The sequence below is a fragment of the Cygnus olor genome, chromosome 1 (genome assembly GCF_009769625.2).
Source record: "Cygnus olor isolate bCygOlo1 chromosome 1, bCygOlo1.pri.v2, whole genome shotgun sequence".
Classification (NCBI taxonomy): domain Eukaryota; kingdom Metazoa; phylum Chordata; class Aves; order Anseriformes; family Anatidae; genus Cygnus; species Cygnus olor.
The window spans coordinates 10,104,000-10,123,685 of NC_049169.1; the positions used below are offsets into that span (position 1 = coordinate 10,104,000).

A 19,686-nucleotide genomic window follows, 5' to 3' on the forward strand; every position below is an offset into this window, starting at 1 on the left:
ATATTTCTTAGATACTAACCTCCTCACGAAGTCTGTGTTTCAGAGGAGGTTCAAGAGTGTCACCATTTTTGATTTTCATCACAAATTTAAGTATTCTCACTATTCTTAAATTCTTAACACACACACACACAGCCATATAATTAAACCAGAAGTCAGTTGAAAGAACACCCCCCCCCCCCCCCAAGTTGCAACTTAATTATTATCTTGTCTCGACTCAGCTTGTGGCTATTATAGAGTAATTGAAGGGTCACATTGTGCAAGACACAGGACTTTCCCCATGAAAAATAAGGATAACCAAACTGGACTGCAAAAAGATGATCTGGTACTATTCTACTTCATATAAGCAGGTCATAGGGAATTCTATTTCTGCACTACAGTGCATTACGTCTCTGTTATATATTTGTACAAGGCATGCATTTTACATATTAGGTTAGATCTGGTTTGGTTTTAACTTAGTTTCTGATTAGTTTGACTCTTTCAGAAGCATTCTATCTCAATTCAAATGTTCCTTATTAGACTGACAGGTCTCTGAATACCAGGCTTCCCCTTTCTGCAATATATTTTTTTCTAATTTTTCTCAAGTGTTTTTTTTTTCCTTCTGAGAGGACTTCTGGCTGGACCATTTTATGTATAGTTTTGGTAAATAAAAGCACTTCAAGCACCTTGAATTGAAAATAATCCATGTAATTGGGTGTAAGATACAAAATATCCCTGAAAAGTGATTACAGTTTTTCAAAAAGTTATGGTCTTCTTTTCTCAGGACTGTACTTCTCCCTCTAGTGCCTTGACAGTGGACAGCTACTCTTGCCATTTGTATTCAACTTTTTAACACAGATTTCTTTTATTTTTATTGCTTAATTTTATGAATGTAAATAGTCCCTGCTGGCCAGCTCAGTATATATAAATTGTACCTTTTCTCACCTCAAGGATTTTTTTCTTCTTTTAAATACTGATTTGTTGACTCTATCATAGAGCTTAGTAACTTAAAATTCAGGTATGAAAGCATCAAGAAAATTGAATCTGCACACTGATTTTTCACCATGCACACAGCAGTTGAAAATATAAAACAATATCTTTAGTGATAGTCTCTGCTGATGACATGAAATTACTGTGAATGCTCAGGTTTGCACTCTGCCAATAACAGTAGTATCTGTTGTGCATCTATAACTATATTAACTCTCATGATCACTATAGCACAGCTGACCCTTGGTAAATTTTTATCCATGGGATACAGAGTGATTTCATGTGTGAGTGATTTAGATCAGGGATTTTTCTGATCAGGATTCTTGGAATCCACAACCTGGCATCCAATCTCACCTTTTTTAATTGTTTAATTAACAGAATGGAACCTTATTGACTCCGGCAAAAGTTTTTACAGGTGAAGCAATCTGACTCTAAGACCATCAGTGATTCATCTTAGCCAAATCAAGCCAAAAACAGTAGTGTGGTTTAGTAGAGGACTTGTTAGTGTTAGGTCAGAGGTTGGATTGCGTGATCTTGGAGGTCTCTTCCAACTTAGATGATTCTGTGATTCTGTACATACGAGTGTGGTGTGTATGTTTATATACACATACTTTTTGAAATTTCCTATAAAATACGCACATTCATCATAGCTTTTTTTTTTGGGGGGGAGGGGAAAAAAGTAGGCTGGTCTGAGCTGTAGCATGGAAATTCTGTGTATGTCCTAGTTTTTTAAGGAAGAAGTCCAGCAAAAGTTATTTCAGGTGAGATGGCAGGAGGAGAAAAAAAATCACTCTTTTCTGTTCAGCTGATGACACTGGTTGTGATAGTCAACATTAGTATATGGGATCAGGAAACTTTGTTAGGTTCTTACTATAAGCCTCAGTTCTCACAAGATGAGTTATGAACCAGACTGGTACATGCAGGCATTAGCCAACTGGCACAAATGTGTAAAGCATAAAGGATCTGTGTATTAGGTTGTAGTGTTTTATTGAGAGCAATTAATCAGTAACTGATCACTAGCCATACAAGTATTAACCTTTACGTATGTTTCTTTACTTCTTATATGCTAATCTGAACGATATTTTCAAACCATTTTGTAATAGATCAAATTATGCATGGTTAAGAAGGAAAAGATTGCATAACATCAGAACCAAGATTAAGATCTGTCCAAAGACCTGCTATAATATCAGATGGTTGTTTTTACCACATAGAGGACATACAGAATATTATTACTTTCTAAAACCATGCATATATACTTTTCCTGTTCTGGAAGTAATTTAAAGAAATAGTCAAGAAAAAACACAACTTTGTTTTTCCATTAAACATTTTTTCCAATCATTTATTAAACCAATTTGATTACGTTTAACAAAAAAAAATAAGACTATGCACACTATAAGACTATGCACACTACCATTTTGCATTTTAAGTTCTCTCTCGTGTCGTGGAACAATTGCACTCATTCTTGTTACTATAGCAACAGCTGACCTTATTTTAGGTTTGCAATTTCTGATATTTTTGCTGAAACAAATACCATCTTTCTTCTAATTTTCAATTTATCTTTCTTATTAAAACATAATCTAATAAAAAATTTATAACTAGCTGCAAATCTTTGGTTTACGTTGACGGGCAATATAGATGAAAATCTGTATGTTACATAGTAGAAATGTTATTAAGTGCATAGAAGCTGATTCTAGCGAAATCTACTAGTGTGAAAGCTACTTCAGTTGTCCCGACAGTCAGTAGGCGTTAATCTATGTATTTGCAAAACTGATTTAAATAAAACAGTGTTATTTAATGCCCAGTGAGTATCTAATACAACAGATTTTATACCAGTTTACTCTTGCAAATATAAGAACATTAGTCTTAGCAAGTTATTTCATGAAGAACATTCTTGATAACTTTCCAAGCAGAAAGTTCATACTGCAAAACTGGGGGATGGAATTCAAAGTGAGAACACCTGCAATATTTCTGCTTAGAATTACGAAAAATATAGATAGCTTTTAGTTCATATCTTCTTCATAAAGCAGGCTCAGTTTTCATGTAAGTAGTTTTATATGATCTCCAAAATATTTTGAATAATATTTAGTTCCAAAGTTTGGGAATTGGTGGAAGTAGGGATATGAGTGTTTATTATTATGATTGTTATTATTTTATTTTTAGCCTACTGCAGTGTAACTAATTTCACTATTTTTTAATCAAACATTTTAGAATTGTGTGAAGTCTGCGGTGTATTTCTGAGCTGCTGGAAAGAAGGAAATGGCTATAGCACTCAGCAGTGTGTTTCTTCTGATGTTTAATATCCATAGTTATAACCTAAACAGAATCTTCTCACTCTGTTTTATCACTTATAGCTAAATTATGCCTTAGTTCAGTGTCTCAAATCTCGCCTGTAACTTTGCTTTAGCTGCATGGCCAATTAATTGATAACCACTATGCGTGTTTGCTATGCACAATGCACATTATTGCCCTTTGCCCAGCACTGGATCAGAGCATTTGACCTGTCCTTGGTTTTCAAAGCCTATCATCTGCGTCGTGAAGAAACAGATTGGTTTGACAAGCCCAGGGAATCTCGTTTGGAGAATGGACATGGCCTGGACAGAAGGCTGCCAGAGAAGTTGTCTCACTCTCGACCACCAAGTCAACACCAAGATCAAATTAGCTGCCAAGTAAGCCATTCCTTTAGTTTTATAATTGTTTGAAAAATTAACTATCATGCTGTCCAATAGTGTAGAGAGTATGGGATTAATTAAATTCCAGCAGCATTCAGCTGAAGTGCTGTTGAACCTGTATTTGCCATCGATATTGGATGATGGCATTAGAAGAGAATTGCTCTGCATTTCAGTATTAATTTTTCAGGTTGTTTTTTAATTTCTGAAACATATCTGGAAGGAGTTAATCTACTAACCAAAACCATATATATATTAGATTTTCCTATTAAGAAAAACCACAGTTGTTTTGATTTTAGCTTACCAGCTTTATCTGATCCAATTTCAAGCCTTTTACAGTAGTCTAAGGAAAAGATTTATTTTATTTTATTTTTAATCCTGTTGACATTGGCTCACACTAGTAGCTGGTCAGTGTAATTCGAAGAGCCTGTAATCAAGTACTGAATATATAAACAAGACTTCATCAATCTAATAATTAAAATGTCTCATTTATCATGGTGAGAAAGAAAAATACCATACGTTTTTTCCAAACGTGCTGATTTGAAATCTAATTCATCTTAGTATACCATCACATATCCTCTTTGTATAAATGAAGTTTACGTATCTCATGTGTTATCTTTAAGTTATTCACTTGGTTATTTAAGCTATCATTTTTACTGATTGACTGTAATGATACTCTTTTCCGTAAGGTGCAATGCAAGGAAGGTGTCTTGCATGGCCCCTTGATGCTACTTAATAGCTTAATGTGCTATGTTAATTTCTCAAATAACATCCAAGCAGGACTATCCTACTCTCATGCAGCCTTAGAAACTTTTTTGGATGATGAACGTTTTCACTGACATCTGACAATAGAACCTAGGTTTTATGAATTAAGCATTCAAATATGTTACAATACAAGGTGTTATTTAATTTTTTTTCTCTCCTTTGCCTATCTCTAATTTAGCGTATTCATAGATTCATACAGGATAGGTTATACCGAAACAAGCTATTTCTTGTTGAGAAAGAGGGCTTTACAAGATACAGTCTTACAGGAATCTATTAAAATAGATCTCACCACAAACCAGCTTATTTCAGGATAAAGGATGAAAGGAAAAAATAAATGCCAGAGCACTTTCATCCTCATGAGAAATATACTGATTATGTTATTATTCTGAACATACAAAATTGTATATGATCACTTCAGCATCATGGCATAAAGTTTAAAATTTGCTTTGAAAATCAGGTTTGTCCAAGAACGTGGTTACTGTTATCCTGATACGGAGGTGGTCAGTAAGATGTATTTAACTTTTAGAAATCCAGTGCTTTTACCCTTGGGAAAAGTTCCAACGTGTTACTAATCACAAAGGTCTGATCTTTGTGGCTTTTTCGTTTGTTTGTTTTCTTTTGTTTTGTTTTGTCATTTAAATAGCACTACAATAGGATTGGTTGAAAGACTTTGATCAAAATTTTTGGGCAGGAAAGTTAAGGCAGCTGAGAGTTCTTGTGTTCTTGGATTATTTCAAGAAGGAATATACATATAAATATTCTTCCTGAAGCTACTGCAGTGTCCCCATGTTTATGTGAAAATAGAGATACTGCATTTAAAATCTTGCCAATGGTATTTTTTAAGGTTTTGATAATTGGAGATTTGATTGTGTACATGTTTTGAATAGTTCTGTGGGGTGCCTTTACTCGTGTAATTTCTGTGAACAAAAATATAAAGCCGCTGCAAAAGAAAAGTGATGTGGAAGAAAAGGTTTTTCAACAATTCCCTCTTTATCTATTTCAGTCCAGGTTAGCTATGGTCATTCACCCACTGATACAAAATAATTTCAGTGTGTCTGCAGAAGTGAGAAATGCTAGCTCTCACGAACTCAGCATCACGTACATTGTCAAAATGTTGGTCAGAAATCTTGCACGTTGAAAATCTCCTGTGAGCATTTGATACAATAACAAAGAAAACTGATTTTCAGACACGTCTAGCTATGAAATTACTTTAAGACAAGATAAAGTGTCAGAGACATTTTAAAATGTTTCAATCATTAGCTTCACATTGAATTCTGAAAATAGAACACTTAGCAATCGAAGCAAGTAAATCACTATTAATGTATTTATTTTTTAACATTCATTTTATGATTTAAAGCTGTCATGAAAAATAAACATTTTTCAAGGCAGTGAGTTCATTGAGACAAAGTAAACACTCTGCAAAGGCTTTCTTAGTCCTGTCTCTTCTGTGACTAAAAAAAACAACAAGCCAACAACAACAACAAACAACAACAACAACAAAAAACATCACCACCACCACCAAAAACTGAATATTGTCCCGAGCTTTCTGTCTACTGTATCCACAGAGTTGTAGTGTCCAGGCACAATGTACACTGGAGCCCCAAATGACAAATCATTCTTCATCCTGTCCATGTGAACATGTCCAACTTCAGTTGGAGCTTTCCTTGCTGCAAAAGCTTTCCTGAATTAGTTAGGACTAATAGTAACACTAATTAAGCCATTGCAACTCTTTTAAATCCCATACTGAGCACAAACCAACTGTAGAAGGAAGTATTTGCATGAGTAGCACTAATCTTCTTGTCACATCAGTCAAAGTTTCCAAATATACTTATCCACTGTAAATTTGTCATATTTTCTTTATATAAAAATGTTTTATTGACCACTATCATATTTGTACTCCACAAGGTTCTGTTTCACACATGTGAAACATCAGTTTCCTTACTAGATGAAATCAGAATTGCTCAATTATGTCCCACAGAGCTTGTGTAATTAAAGGTAATAAATAAAGCACAACCCTATGCTTTTTATACAAGAATGCATAGAGTGACAACCCTGAACTTCATGGTTTCCATGGATTTCTTATAATTTAGGGATTAAGTTCATATATACCATTTAGTAATATTAAAATATTTGTTTCTATAGCAACTTCTGTGGTTCCACATAGTATTCCTAAATCACATTAAATTGCAGAGTAGTTTAGTATCTTGATAGCTCTATAGTAATTCTGAACTGTTTACTTGAGGAGGGTAAGCAGAGCTTAGACCTAATCAATACGTAATCTATTGCAGATTTCTTACTGACCCATGTTAACCTCAGCAGTTTACTTGGTGACTGCCAGTTGATCAGCTGCTTCTTTTAATCTCCAGAGATTATGTCTCTTTTAATGATGATTTTCTGTGAAAAATTATTATTTTACCCTGAAATAATTTGACTATTTCAAAGAGGCTGTGAAAGAACAGTAGGAAGAGGTGCCAGGGAAGTAAGAGATCGTGCCAAGGAGATGAACAGTGAGAGTACATCAACAGGTGATGTAAACTTCTTAATCGGTGGAATAAATACAGAACTTCCAGTGATCGTAGATGGTCTTTTAAGCTCTAAATGATTGATAAAATCACAAACTCGTCATAAGTATATTGTCATCAGTTCCATTTGGCAACAGTTTTCTAATCACACACACACACAAAATAATAATAAAGAAAGCTAGGGCTCTAGAGATTCAATATTTTTAAATGTCAATCCCCTATTTCTAAAGCCATTCTGAAAAGTATATGCTTATCTCTGTTCAGGGGACTGTACAATTTCCTTAAAGTAACATTTAAAACATGTCTTTTTAGGGGGATTCAATAATATTCTATTTAAATATGATGAAATATTCAGTTTTAAAATGATGAAAAAATGGGTTGTAAGGTGAGTAATAGGGTTAAAATGAGAAAGTACTGTTTATGAAAGAGATCCATAAGGCTACCTGCAAACTTTGGTTGTGATAGTTTTCCAACTCTCAGAGATTACATTAAATTTCTATAAAACTGCTTTCTCTATTTAAGGCTTTTTGTGTATATATATGTATATATATATATATATATATTCTCTAGAAACACAGTGAGAAATATGAGATTTCTAAATTTAGTGTAATTGTTAGAATATCTAATATAATGAGTAAATTGTTGCCCCCTCACTGCAAGTCAAGATGGAATTTAGCAGGCTGTTAGTTGTTTTTCTGTTACCCAATACTATAATTCTCACTGCATGAGAGAGTGATTTCTAGGTCAAAAGTTCAGTACTGACCTCTGTGAAGAAGCAAACACCACTCACTTTGCGTTTCATTCATGGTCAGGAGCATTGTGTTGTTAAAATAATCCTAAATACTTCTTTTGCAAGTTATCTCCATCAGTGATCTATACGTAGAGAGAAATTACCACCATTAGGATTTCTAGAGAACTTGGTGTTCTTGCTCTACACAGAGGAAATGCAGCAGCTCAAAGGAGCAGGATTACCTTAGCTGTGGCAGTTTCTGGTGCTGGTTGTCACAGGACTTGTGTGCTCATGCAAGTTTCTATGGTATTCAGAAATTAGGTTTGATACTCTTTAGCCCCTCACCTTGATCATCCACCATCCTCTTCCTGGACACACAATTCAGGTAGAATTTCCCTTGAAGACTGTATTTCCTAAAGGACTACAGTCAGACATATCTGCTGAGGTTCACCTTATCAGGTTGTCCTACATTTTGGTGGAAGGAGAAGTGTAGCACCATTTAAAAACAGAGACTACAGTGGCTGTGTTGACCAGCTGAAAAGCCCAGTTAATACTTTGTAGCAGTTATTATGGAGTTTGCCTAGAATACTAAAATACGTTTATTGCATTTTAGTTCTTCTACTTAAATAAAGCACTACAGAAATTTAGTGTTCTTAATTGTTCTCATTACCTCATAGAATTCGCTTCTGTGAGACTTCCATAGAATTTCTTTATCAGACAAAAAGCATAAAGACAACAAGAGGAAAATAAAGTCTACATTTAAAGTGTAATTTTCTGTAACACTGGTAGAAAAACTCAGCACATTTATTTGCTATTCATTCCATTTTTGGAAGGGCTTAAAGCTGACTGATAATGTCAAACGTGACCAGAGCTTAAATTCCTGGAGGAGATGCTTTATACTCTAGTTTTCATTTAACTCACTGGGTTGCAACCCCCAAGGGCCTGCTGAGTAATGTGCTGAAAAATGTGACCTGAGTCCCATGTCAGCTCAGACAGCACATTAGGGGGGATGATAGACTGGAGAGTCGAAATGTGCCTGTGATCAGAAGAGGAGGGCATTGCCAGTGCTGAACGACAAGAATCAGCGCTCAAATGTACTGAGCGCTCCCAGATAGCTGAGGAAAGGATCTCTGTAACAAGGACGTATGGCAGAAATCTGTGTTTTCTGTAGTGAATAAACAAGGGATCGAGTCACCTTCAGCCCTGTGACCTAAAATTTAGGCTTGGGAATTTACACATCCTCCATTCCTGCACCTTTACAGAAGGTCCTGCCCTTCTGCACCATAGATCAGCTGTATGCTGAAGTGATTGTCTGTCTGCAGTGGGGTCCCTCTGTGTGTTCATGGAGATAACTGGGGGACTAATCAGCAAGAAGGACCCCCAGGCATATGTTCTTGTGAATTAAATCTCCTTCAGAGAAAGTTAGAAAAAGGTGTGAACAATTGGAAACACTAAATGACTTGTATTCTGAAGGGTATTGAATACACTACATTTCAGATAAATATTGTCATTAGTGGTTAAAGTAAAATCATCAAAACCAACATAACTTTTCTTCCTTGCATAATCCGTTTACAGCAACCCCTGTTTTTTCCTGTGTATTCTTCTGCCACTTTCAGACACAAACCATTCTGAAGGTAAATGCCTAATGTCATCTTCAATTTAAGTACTGATTCCCACAAACAATAAAAAATAATATACTACCCTGAATACTAATAAACTTTAATGCTTTTATTCATAACTTTATGAATCACTATGATTTTTACTTATCATAAAATTCTGGAAGTGAAAATAATGAGAAAGTAATAGACTAAAGTAGGAGACAGTCTATATTTTCTGATATATTTGTCAGTAAATCACATACAATATGTTGTTGAATATTCTTGGTTTATTATTTGTTCAAAATTTTAATTTTGCTAAAAAAAGATAAGATAGAGGATTAAAATACATAAACAATTTGTAAATTGAAGTTTATTAGCTGCAGTGTTCCTCAGTTTAATTTGAATTGCATTCACCGAAAAGGATCCCAGCTACAGAACTGGTCTAATATGTTCATACTGTTTCTCTTGAACTTTATTACTTTGTATTAATTCTTATTTATTTAATTAAAATATTTTCTTCAGGTTGTTTACAATTATATGTAAGTTACACTTGACAAACACATTAGTTTTACTGTTAAATTACACTTGCTGAATTTTAATCATGTCATTAAGAAAACATATCAATGTCCCTATCCACTTATAAGCATGGGCATCTCATGGCACTTTACACACTTCCGGTAATATTAGACCCTATATACTGGCAAAATTCCACGGTAAGTCATAAAGTCTGCCTGATCTCAATTCTGATTTATTCTGGAGTACCTATCCACTACCAAATCCATGATCTCTTTTTCGTCTGTGATAAACTTTGGCCAATGCTACTGTCAGTGTACTATGGGAGGATTTCAGCCTTCTAGATGCAATGCCATCCACTGGGTAAGAAACCGAATTATGACAAATGATGTATGAACTCCTGCTCACCGTGGGACTGAGCTAAGCCAGCCACTTGACTTCTCTGTTTCCCCTCCTGTCACTTATGTGTGCTATCCATTAACATCATAAATTCTTCAGGGCAGAGGCTGAGTTTGAAGTGCTTAGTTCAGGAGGAGCTTAATCCCTTTAAATGCTACTTAAGTATAAATAATAGTAATAAACTCCTGGCAGCAGGCTTCTAATACACTCAGACTTCTGCTGATTAACATCAGCCCATCAGCTCCTGAATTCCACCCCCAGTCCTATCCCATTGGCATTCAGTGGTGACCAGCCCCAGGCAGCCACACTCCCATTGCTTGGTCAGGGTACAATGCTCGGGCTTGGCATGAACGTGGCAGAGCTGATGTTTTCTGCTTTGTTTCTGAAAGACAAAAACTGCAGGCAAAGAGAGCATGCGATGGGTGTGAGGTGTGTGAGTGTTGCAACAGTCTTTCTGCAAAGGTCTTTGGGTGTGGACATGTGGCGATCATCTCTGACAAATGAGGTCATACATGCTGCATGGCCTCTTCCATGCCCATAATGTAGGGCAGGTGGAGTCATCCCAGATGGACCCCTGGCTTTTGAATGCATGTTGTAGATATACGTTGCTTTCAGCTTTGATATTTTGCAGTAGTAGCCCAAGTGAATGTTGCACATGATCATGTAAAAAGTAACCTTTAAAGTTTTAGGTCAGGTATTTCAAAAGGCTTTTAAGACTTGGTTATGAAGTACATTCACTGGGGGACAGTTGGACCAGATGATCTTGGAGGTCTTTTCCAACCTTTATGATTCTATGATTCTAAGTTAGGATATGTATTCTTGCTGAAACTAGAGCTCATGGCTTTTTACATGTTCACCACCGTTTTGTTCAGGTCTATATGAACAGTATTTTGTACTATTTACAGAAATCATATATAATTTCATTCTCTTCTTGTACATCACTTGGACAAAGGATTAATGTGAAGAAAAGCTACAGATAACAGCAATCACCTTCCAGTCATTAGGAAATAAAAACATAACTAAAGCCATATTCAAACTGAATCTGTTTTTCTGGAAGCAAATCTTCATTCCCCTGCAGAAGGATTTTTTAGTCTGACAAACATATCTTGAAAGTCAGGGGATGTTTGAGTCATGAAGTTGTGGTATTTCCCTGGATGAAATGTTTATTTGCTTGATTCTGTTTCAACTGTCTAAAATTATTGTTATTATATATTATATATGTTATTTTATCTTTTTATGACATGCATATTTGTGTTCCTCAGATAAATGGGAAGCCGCTGCAGTACATTTTCCCTCATGCAAGGCTCAAACTACTGAGAGACCCAAAGGATCACACAGTTTCAGGTAAACAGCAACAACTCTCTATGAGACATAATAATTAATTTCATTAGCATAATTCATGAAAAAACAATTTGCAGCATTAAAAATAGTTCCTGTGTTGTATGCAGCAGGAAATTCAGTGGTCATTTTAAATTTTGCTGTTTGGTTGTCACAGAAAGCAGCAGTGCAGAAAAAAAGGTCACAACATCTGTTCCAGATATATAAGCTATACAGACATTAAAAGCAGAGGTAAGATCTGTTGTGTTATACATAACAGCAGTCTGTTTGGCTGTTGCTTTTTATATAACTCTACATTCTCTGCGTGAGAAGTTTCCATAAAGATTAACAGAGGAATTAGAAAAACAGGTAGGCTTGTGTAGGTATTCAACATGTACAGAACTGAGAAATATATTCTTTCTATAGAGCTACTGGGAATCTTCTTCAGAAGGGATTAGCAGAACAATAAGATCCCATTTTTCTGTAATATCTTCACACAGAGAAATTTATCACAGGATTTCAGATTTGTTCTCCTTTCCATAACTCTAACATAAATGTTCACATAAGTCTGACTCCACTTGTAAAGGAGAAGACAGTGGCAGAGGTTATGTTCATTCACCCCTTGACTGTGAGCAGGAATACTTTATGATCTTTTACTTATCAAGTTGTAAAAGGCTGCCAATTGCAAGGTCTAGCAAGGGTAAGGTTTGTCTGTTGGACTTTTTGGAATCGCACCCTTTCTTATATCTAATATTTACAAGGAACTCAGAGGTTTTTTCATATGCTGTTTGTCTTCCTTCAGAGGCACATGCTTTAAGTGGGTTTGTCGTGAAACCATCAGACTTTCTTTTCCCAAGTTTAAATTGTAATAGTATGTGTCAAACTGCTGTGCAGAAGCAATTACTGACTGCCAGCTTTGGTGTTCCCTTGAGCAGTAAGTAGAAAGTGGCATTAACTTACTTGAATTGCTAAATATTGTTTTCACAAGGTTTTTGGCAGTAAAATCTTGATCACTGCTGCCCCCAGCACCCACCTCATATTTAGGGCGTTACATGAATTTTCTGTATATATTATGAGGTATTTTCTTGCTAGTTGGTGTAACATCCACTGATGATTTTGGAAACATAAGGACCCCTTCGCCCACACAGTACAGTTTGAAAGAAGCAGCCAGGTCTGTGGTTTTGTCAGCCTTCCCTGCCTGGGGCCCTTGCATTCAGCAGGAGTCCCTTGATATCCTTGTGGAGATTTTTTGTCCTGTGGGGTGATGAGTAATGCTGTTATCCAAGCTGCTCTCATACCCAAGAACAAGAGGAACGACAACACGACTGTATGTAGTCCATGGTTTAATGTTGCTGAAGGCTTGATTCTCCTACAGCAAGTTACTTACACTTGTGCAATGTAAAATTCCTGTTCCGAATTCTCAACTAGCTCTGCTGCTGGCAGTCATGGCACACGTGCTGTGCATCAGGGGAAATACCTTGTAAGTGATGACTGGACAGGCAAGGTGCAGATATTGACTTCCCATTTATAAATTCACTGCTCGGCGTGAGATCACACTGAATTGAATATTCACTTAGGGTCCCGCCAAAATTTCATAGCCCATGCTGGGATTGCTTGCTGCTGTAACTGTGCTGTATTGTACATAACTTCTCCTTGGTGTAAGCAAAGTTGGCTATGTCTGTGCATGCTGCAGTAATACTTTTGGTTTGTAATCCAGAAAAATCCTTGGAGCCCCACAGAGACATACTTCTATTTGGTGTATATACAGATTTCCCTACAAACATGAGGAGGCTGAAATGTGGATTGTACAGGATAGAGCCAAAGGTGGAATGGGGTACCAATAGGGAGGAATTGAGCCAGAAGAAATTGTTATATTTCTCACTCCTTGTATATCTTTGAGGTGCTATAAATCTGTGGCTTTGCACCTCCCTCCCTCTCCTCTCAGTGCCCAAGAATTAAAGTAGATAGCAAAGTTCTTTAAATGTGCAGTACTTCTGCTGAACGTCAGGCTTTCAAAATAGACTCTCCAGGAGCCTCACACAGTGTTTTTTTGTGTTTTTTTTTTGGTTTAAAAATTCAATTTTTATTACTTGGTATCTGCAGACTTATAGCAATATGTCCTTATTAACCAGACAATGAGGCACACTTAGAAATCCAAGTCTAGAAACACAGAAGAAGTTAATTAAAATACTGGTACATTAAACAATATATTCACTTATACCCCCACTACAGCAGTAAGACGCAAGTAGGATTATTGGGTATTGATCTAGATGCCAGGGTTGGTTGGCTGGCTGGTTTCTTTCTTTTTCTCTGTTTCTTGGTTTCTTCCCTCTCTCTTGTTCTATTCCTCACCCTTTCTCTGTTCCCCTCCTTCTTCTCCTCCTCTCTCTTTCTCCTTCCCGCTCTTTCGTATCAAAAGTACCAAATGATTTGTTGAATCATCATATTTAACTGATTGCCTTATACTTGTTGCATAGGCAATGGAGGAGTGTATGTTAAAACAAACCACCTCGATAATGCTGATGTGGGGAGCCAGATCTCCCCAGGGCTCAGCCAGGCACTGTCCAGGTGGCAATGGGAGTCTCTGGTCAAAGATCCTTGCAGCAGGCTCTTGAGCTGTATTGGATGAGACTCCCTGAACTGTTGTGTTGCTGAAGTAACTGGAATGTGGTCCTGTGTGACCACAGAAGCATGTGTGTCATCCACTGTCTGTGATTATCTTACAGTGTGTGCAAAACATCCTGTCTTTGTGCATCAAAGACTGTCCTATGTGAGCTTTTCTACACATGCAAGAACAGTTTCTACTGATCATTTGAATGATCTATGTGCAGTTCGGTCAATTTGATAGCTGAGGTGCCTTGATAGTGTGAGCTGCCTTCCCAATACTGCCAGATTCTCAACTGGAAGAATAAATTAACACATCCTAAGTATGCAAACAGTATACCTGTAGGCACACAAGCAAATGCCATGGGTACCCAGGTATACCACAGATGTAACTATAGGGCAAACTTGGATTTCAAACTTACATTACTATTATAATTTGAATCCCATAGACCTCACCACATACTTAACATAGTGAAGGTTACTTCCTGTTTAGGGATCCAGAAATTGTCACATTATGAATATCAATAGTATCTCAATTTGTGTGCTGACAACACAAAGCTGGCAGCCGCTCGGCTGATACCCCAGAGGGCTGTGCTGCCGTTCAGAGGGACCTTGACGGGCTGGAGAGTTGGTCTGAGAGGGACCTCATGAAGTTCAACAAGGCCAAGTGCAGGGTCCCGCACCTAGGGAGGAATAACCCCAAGCACCAGTACAGTCTGGGGGGTGACCTGCTGGAGCGCAGCTCTGCAGAGAGAGACCTGGGAGTCCCGGTGGACTGCAGGCTGACCATAAGTCAGCAATGTGCCCTTGTGGACAAGAAGGCCAACGGTACCCTGGGGTGCATTTGGAAGAGTGTTGCCAGCAGGCCAAGGGAGGTGATCCTCCCCTTTACTTAGCTCTGGTGAGGCCACACCTGGAGTATTGTGTCCAGTTCTGGGCTCCCCAGTACAAGAGGGACATAGAACTACTGGAGCGAGTCCAGAGGATGATGAAGATGATTAGAGGACTAGAGCACCTGTTGCGCAAGAACAGGATGAAAGAGGCTCTTTTCCAGGCCTGTTTAGCCTGGAAAACAGAAGACTGAGGGGAGATCTCACCAATGTATATAAATATCTGAGGGGAGGGTGTCAAGAGGATGAAGCTGGTCTCTTTTCAGTTGTGCCCAGCGACAGGATGAGAGGCAATGGGCACAAACTGAAGCACAGGAAGTTCCGGCTGAGTATGAGGGGGCACTTCTTTACTGTGAGGGTGACTGAGCACTGGGACAGGTTGCCCAGAGAGGTTGTGCAGTCTCCTTCTCTGGCGATATTCAAAACCTGCCTGGATGCCATCCTGTGCAATGTGCTCTAGGAGATCCTGCTCCGCAGGGGGGTTGAAGTAGATGATCTTCAGAGGTCCCTTCCAACCTTGGCCATTCTGTGATTCTGTATAAAATTCAGTCTGTTTCACTGCATATTCTGTGAATATGCTTTCTGCTTATTTGTTTTCTTGCTTAATGAAAACTGGTACTTGAGGTACAGATTGCGTTTGGTGCCTTTTACATAATTTTGCACACAGAAATATTTAATGCAAATTTTAGCATGTGAATGAGGTGTTTAAGAATGAGGAACTAGGCCAAAATTGTGATGGCAAGAGAATAGTAGCTCTGAATGAAAAATAAATATATACTTGCTAGCTGGCCTGTCTCTGGAGGTTTCTTGTTTCTTCAGCACATGCCGTCATCTAGAACTCACAGCTCTTCTTTTCAAGGTATTCACTCTCCCCTCCTCAGGCAATGCTGATAGGAAGGAATTGCCAAGGATTTTCTCTACAAAGATTGATGAATAATTTGCATTTAAAAAAAAAAAATAAAGAAAAAAAAAGAATTGGCATCATGGTTCTGCTGAGGTGCCAAAGCAATGATGGCAGTGATCAGTGAATGATAATGTAGCAGTATTTAGTGCTCCAGAAACTCGCTGTTTGTTTTCACTGAGAATCCCTTGTTTCTTTTGGATCCCTCAGCATAACCAGCATAAGCACTGTTTTATTCTGCCAGCATTTTCCCTTCTGTTTTTTAACACTTCATAGTAACATATGAAGAAGGGAAGGGAGGGTATGACTATTGAAGACAGCAAAGCATTGTCAATGCAAGGAGGAAAACCCACATTGAGTTGTTCTCAACAAGGCAGACAAATCTCGGTAGGCCTGTATGGTCAAGGAGCGCATCTAAGTCAAAGTAATTCTTGCTGCTTTGCCTTGCATGGGACTGAGACACAAGTAGTTCTCCCCTTTCCAAATGTACCATATTCTGTGTCTCCATGGAGCAAAATGTACTGGTAGGCAGCCAGGCTGTCCATGTTGTGGAACGTCCTATTCAATTCTGAGGCAAGAGAAGAAGGCAGAAAGGTAATTCAGAAAAAGCTGTGATGTTTGTACTAGAGCAAAAAAGCTAATTGGACTGTGTGTGGGAGACTGTGTCACTCACCTTAGCAGTAATATCAGCGAAACTGCTAGAAGGATGACAGGGTAGCTGTAAGGCTACACATGTCAGAGGTGCCTCATACTCTCCGTAAGGATTATGGATTCCTATACGCAGCAACACACCTCTAAACCATGCCAGCTAATGGGCTATTCAGACTGAGAAGTAGAGAGTTAGAAGTGTTTTTCTGTACCAAGTCCACCCTGCTATAGTAAACATGTAACCCTCTATATTTAGGGTTTTTCACCTGCAAGTTCAGCAACTTCAGTTCTTACAGCAATACTGAAGTGCAGTGAATATGTGATGATTAATCAGTGAAAGAATGTATGAAATATAGTCACAGTCCATGTTGCATGTGACATAACCATCATAGACCTAGAGTAAAAATGTAACTCACCTCTTGCCCTCAGACTTTTCTCAGAGGATTGCTTTTCTTGTTTCTTTAGTTTAGCATTGTGAAGAACTGAAACAATACTTTGCACAAAACATAACCCCCTCTAACACTCACTTGTTACTGGGGAAGGATCTAATCCCTAATTAACAGCCATCATTCCCTCAAGTACTCTTTCCTTATCAGAGACCTGGCACAGAAGTTAAACAACAATAAACAGAAAGGTGCAGAGCTGTTATAGACAGGCAGCCTCAGAGATTTTCCAGTGAAGTCATATAGCAGTAGGTGAGGACAGGAATGGAAGTACAGGAATGGAGAGATGTATTTTTGTGTCTTATTAATGATCTTAAAAAGAACTTAGTGACATTTGACCTTCCTAAATAATAATAATAATAAAACATTTTCATATTTGTTAGAAACCATTTGTAGAGATACAGACCATATATGCCATGTTTATGTGCCTTCTCTCTAAACTAACTTCATTAGAAATGCACTAGCATGTGTATTTCAAATACTTTCCATGAACTCTCTTTTGCAGCTCAGTGGTTTATGCATTTTTCAGTGTATGAACACCCATTTAAAAATGCATAATCATATCATACGATGAGTGGAGGTAATTAAGAGTTCAATGTGTCTACTGATAATAAAGTTCCAATTTGCTTTCATATCTCCGCAGAAGCAGACCATTGCAATGCTGAGTGCTAGAGTTCAGTCGGGCCCCCAGTTTCCCGAGGAAAGCCAAGAGGAAAGCAGGAGCATATGAATGAGCTTGACAGCCACTGAAACAGCATCTGTCAATCTCTAACTGCATCTACCACATGTCAGCACTTTCTCTTGAATAAGTAGAAGACAAGACATTCAGGGACATCTGTCATCAGTCAGATGACTTGTTAATGACTAGTTAATAGAGTCCTTGACCAAGTCCTTCTAACAAAAGAAAAGTTAAAGGCACAGAAATGCCAGTTCAGGGTTTCAGTTCTCTGGTGAAGCATAAATGATCTTAGCAACTCTCAGAGGAAGACCCTGTGCTCCCTTCTTTGCATAGTGGCTATAAAAAATGTGAATAGGTTTAATAATTACGCTAGAACGAGGCAGTTCCAAAGGGCAATTAATTGGATGTTGAAATACTTTAAATCACCTTTTGGATACATCTGTTTTCCTCTCTTGATTATGAAGGAAGCATGATGTGACTTAGACTAAGATTTTTGTCTTGTAGAGATCTTAGATTAGATGAGTGTATATTGCTTATGTACAAAGAAGCTATAGAACAATCAAAAGATGTGCAGAGTACTGGTTGTCTAAAGAACTGCATTGCTCCTTATCACCAAGTGATAAATGTCTATTTGAGTGAGATGCATTTTCCAGGGCAGTGTGATGTACCATATTGAGAATGATTGCCTTCCGTCCACAATTTACTTCATCATAGACTGTACAGGTCTTTGAAATGTGCTGGCTTTATGCTCCCAGGCAGCCTGGCTGAAGGATAATTTTGGTTAAGATGTTCTGATTCTGCAGGTCACTGACATGGAGAAAATGGCTCTTGTGGATGGATAGGGAAATTTGAGTTTGTGACTGTCTCATAGCATCATTACACCTGCTGAGGTGCAGCATTTATCAAGTGAAATCTATTAATTTTTATCTGTTTCTGAATTTATTTATTTGTTTATTTGTTTGTTATTGTTGTTGTTTGTTTGTTTTTACATTGTTGACAGATAATATGCACTCATTTCTTGCATGTTTCCTTGGTGTTTTACTTTGGTAAAAGGAGATAGGGAAAATTTCTGCAAAATTTCATTTAAATAACATAAAGTTTGCCAGAAAGTGTTCTTGTTCCTGAAAAAATCTGTTCATCAAGAAAGGGAGTGAAGCTGATGCTACAGTCAAGACTGATGAAGACAGCTTTGTCTGTGGATAGGCACCCAAAACATTATATAATTTCTCCCCACACACCAAAAAATATCAACCCCCACTCCTACTACAATAATCATTTTTTCATAAAAGTGTTACAGTTTAAGGAGGCAAAAGATTACAATTTATCAAACAAGGTGCTAATTTTCATATTAGCTCAGATGTTGTCTTTTTGCTTTCTGTAGAAAATGTTTTTTGTTATGCTGATTGTTGATGACTTGGAGGGCAGTAGTCATGGGCTTAAACAAATACCATTTATTCAGAAAAGACTGAAAACTTCCCTAATTTGACAACTACATCTAGTGAGTGAAAAATATATATATAATCCTCTAGATACAGAAATGAAGAAAGACGCAGTCAAAGGAAAAATGCAGATAAACAATTTTCCTTTATCCCTGCCACAAAAACTGTGTTTTAAGGGGTTAAATTCACTAAAAAACAATCTATTAGTAAATTATTGAATCCATAAACTGTTTTTCTTCTGCAATAGTCAAGTTGTTATAAGAAATATTTGTGTGACAAGAAATGTGTATATCACAAATAAGATGACATATCAAGTTTCATTAAATTTATGCTTATTCTATATATATATATACATAAAGAAAACAACTAAAAATCACTTTGTCAACTCACCCATTTTAAAATGCAAAAAATATACATATATATATATGCTTTTTTTGCCTTTTTTTTTTTTTTTTAAACCGGCTTAAGTTAGATACAACAGCAGTAATGGGACTTCATTACTTAAAGATGAGTGTAAACTTAAGGTAGATGAGAAATTGCTGGATACATTTACTAACCTCATTCAGTAGTGACAGATGTCACCAGGGAAAGAGCATGTGAAATGAACTG

General features: G+C 37.2%; 1 protein-coding gene across 9 annotated transcripts in view; it reads left to right on the forward strand.

Moving 5' to 3' along the window:
- The window catches only part of PCLO (piccolo presynaptic cytomatrix protein), a 372,356-nt gene that overhangs the window by 214,955 nt on the left and 137,715 nt on the right, over positions 1–19,686 (forward strand). For 8 of the 9 annotated variants that reach the window (XM_040548286.1, XM_040548292.1, XM_040548308.1 and 5 more), the window contains exons 8-9: positions 3,481–3,629; positions 11,419–11,500. In XM_040548286.1, the coding sequence (XP_040404220.1) occupies positions 3,481–3,629; positions 11,419–11,500 (231 nt within the window). Of the gene's footprint in view, positions 1–3,480; positions 3,630–9,221; positions 9,281–11,418; positions 11,501–19,686 lie in introns of those variants that run through there. The other variant, XM_040548341.1, reaches the window with a different exon arrangement.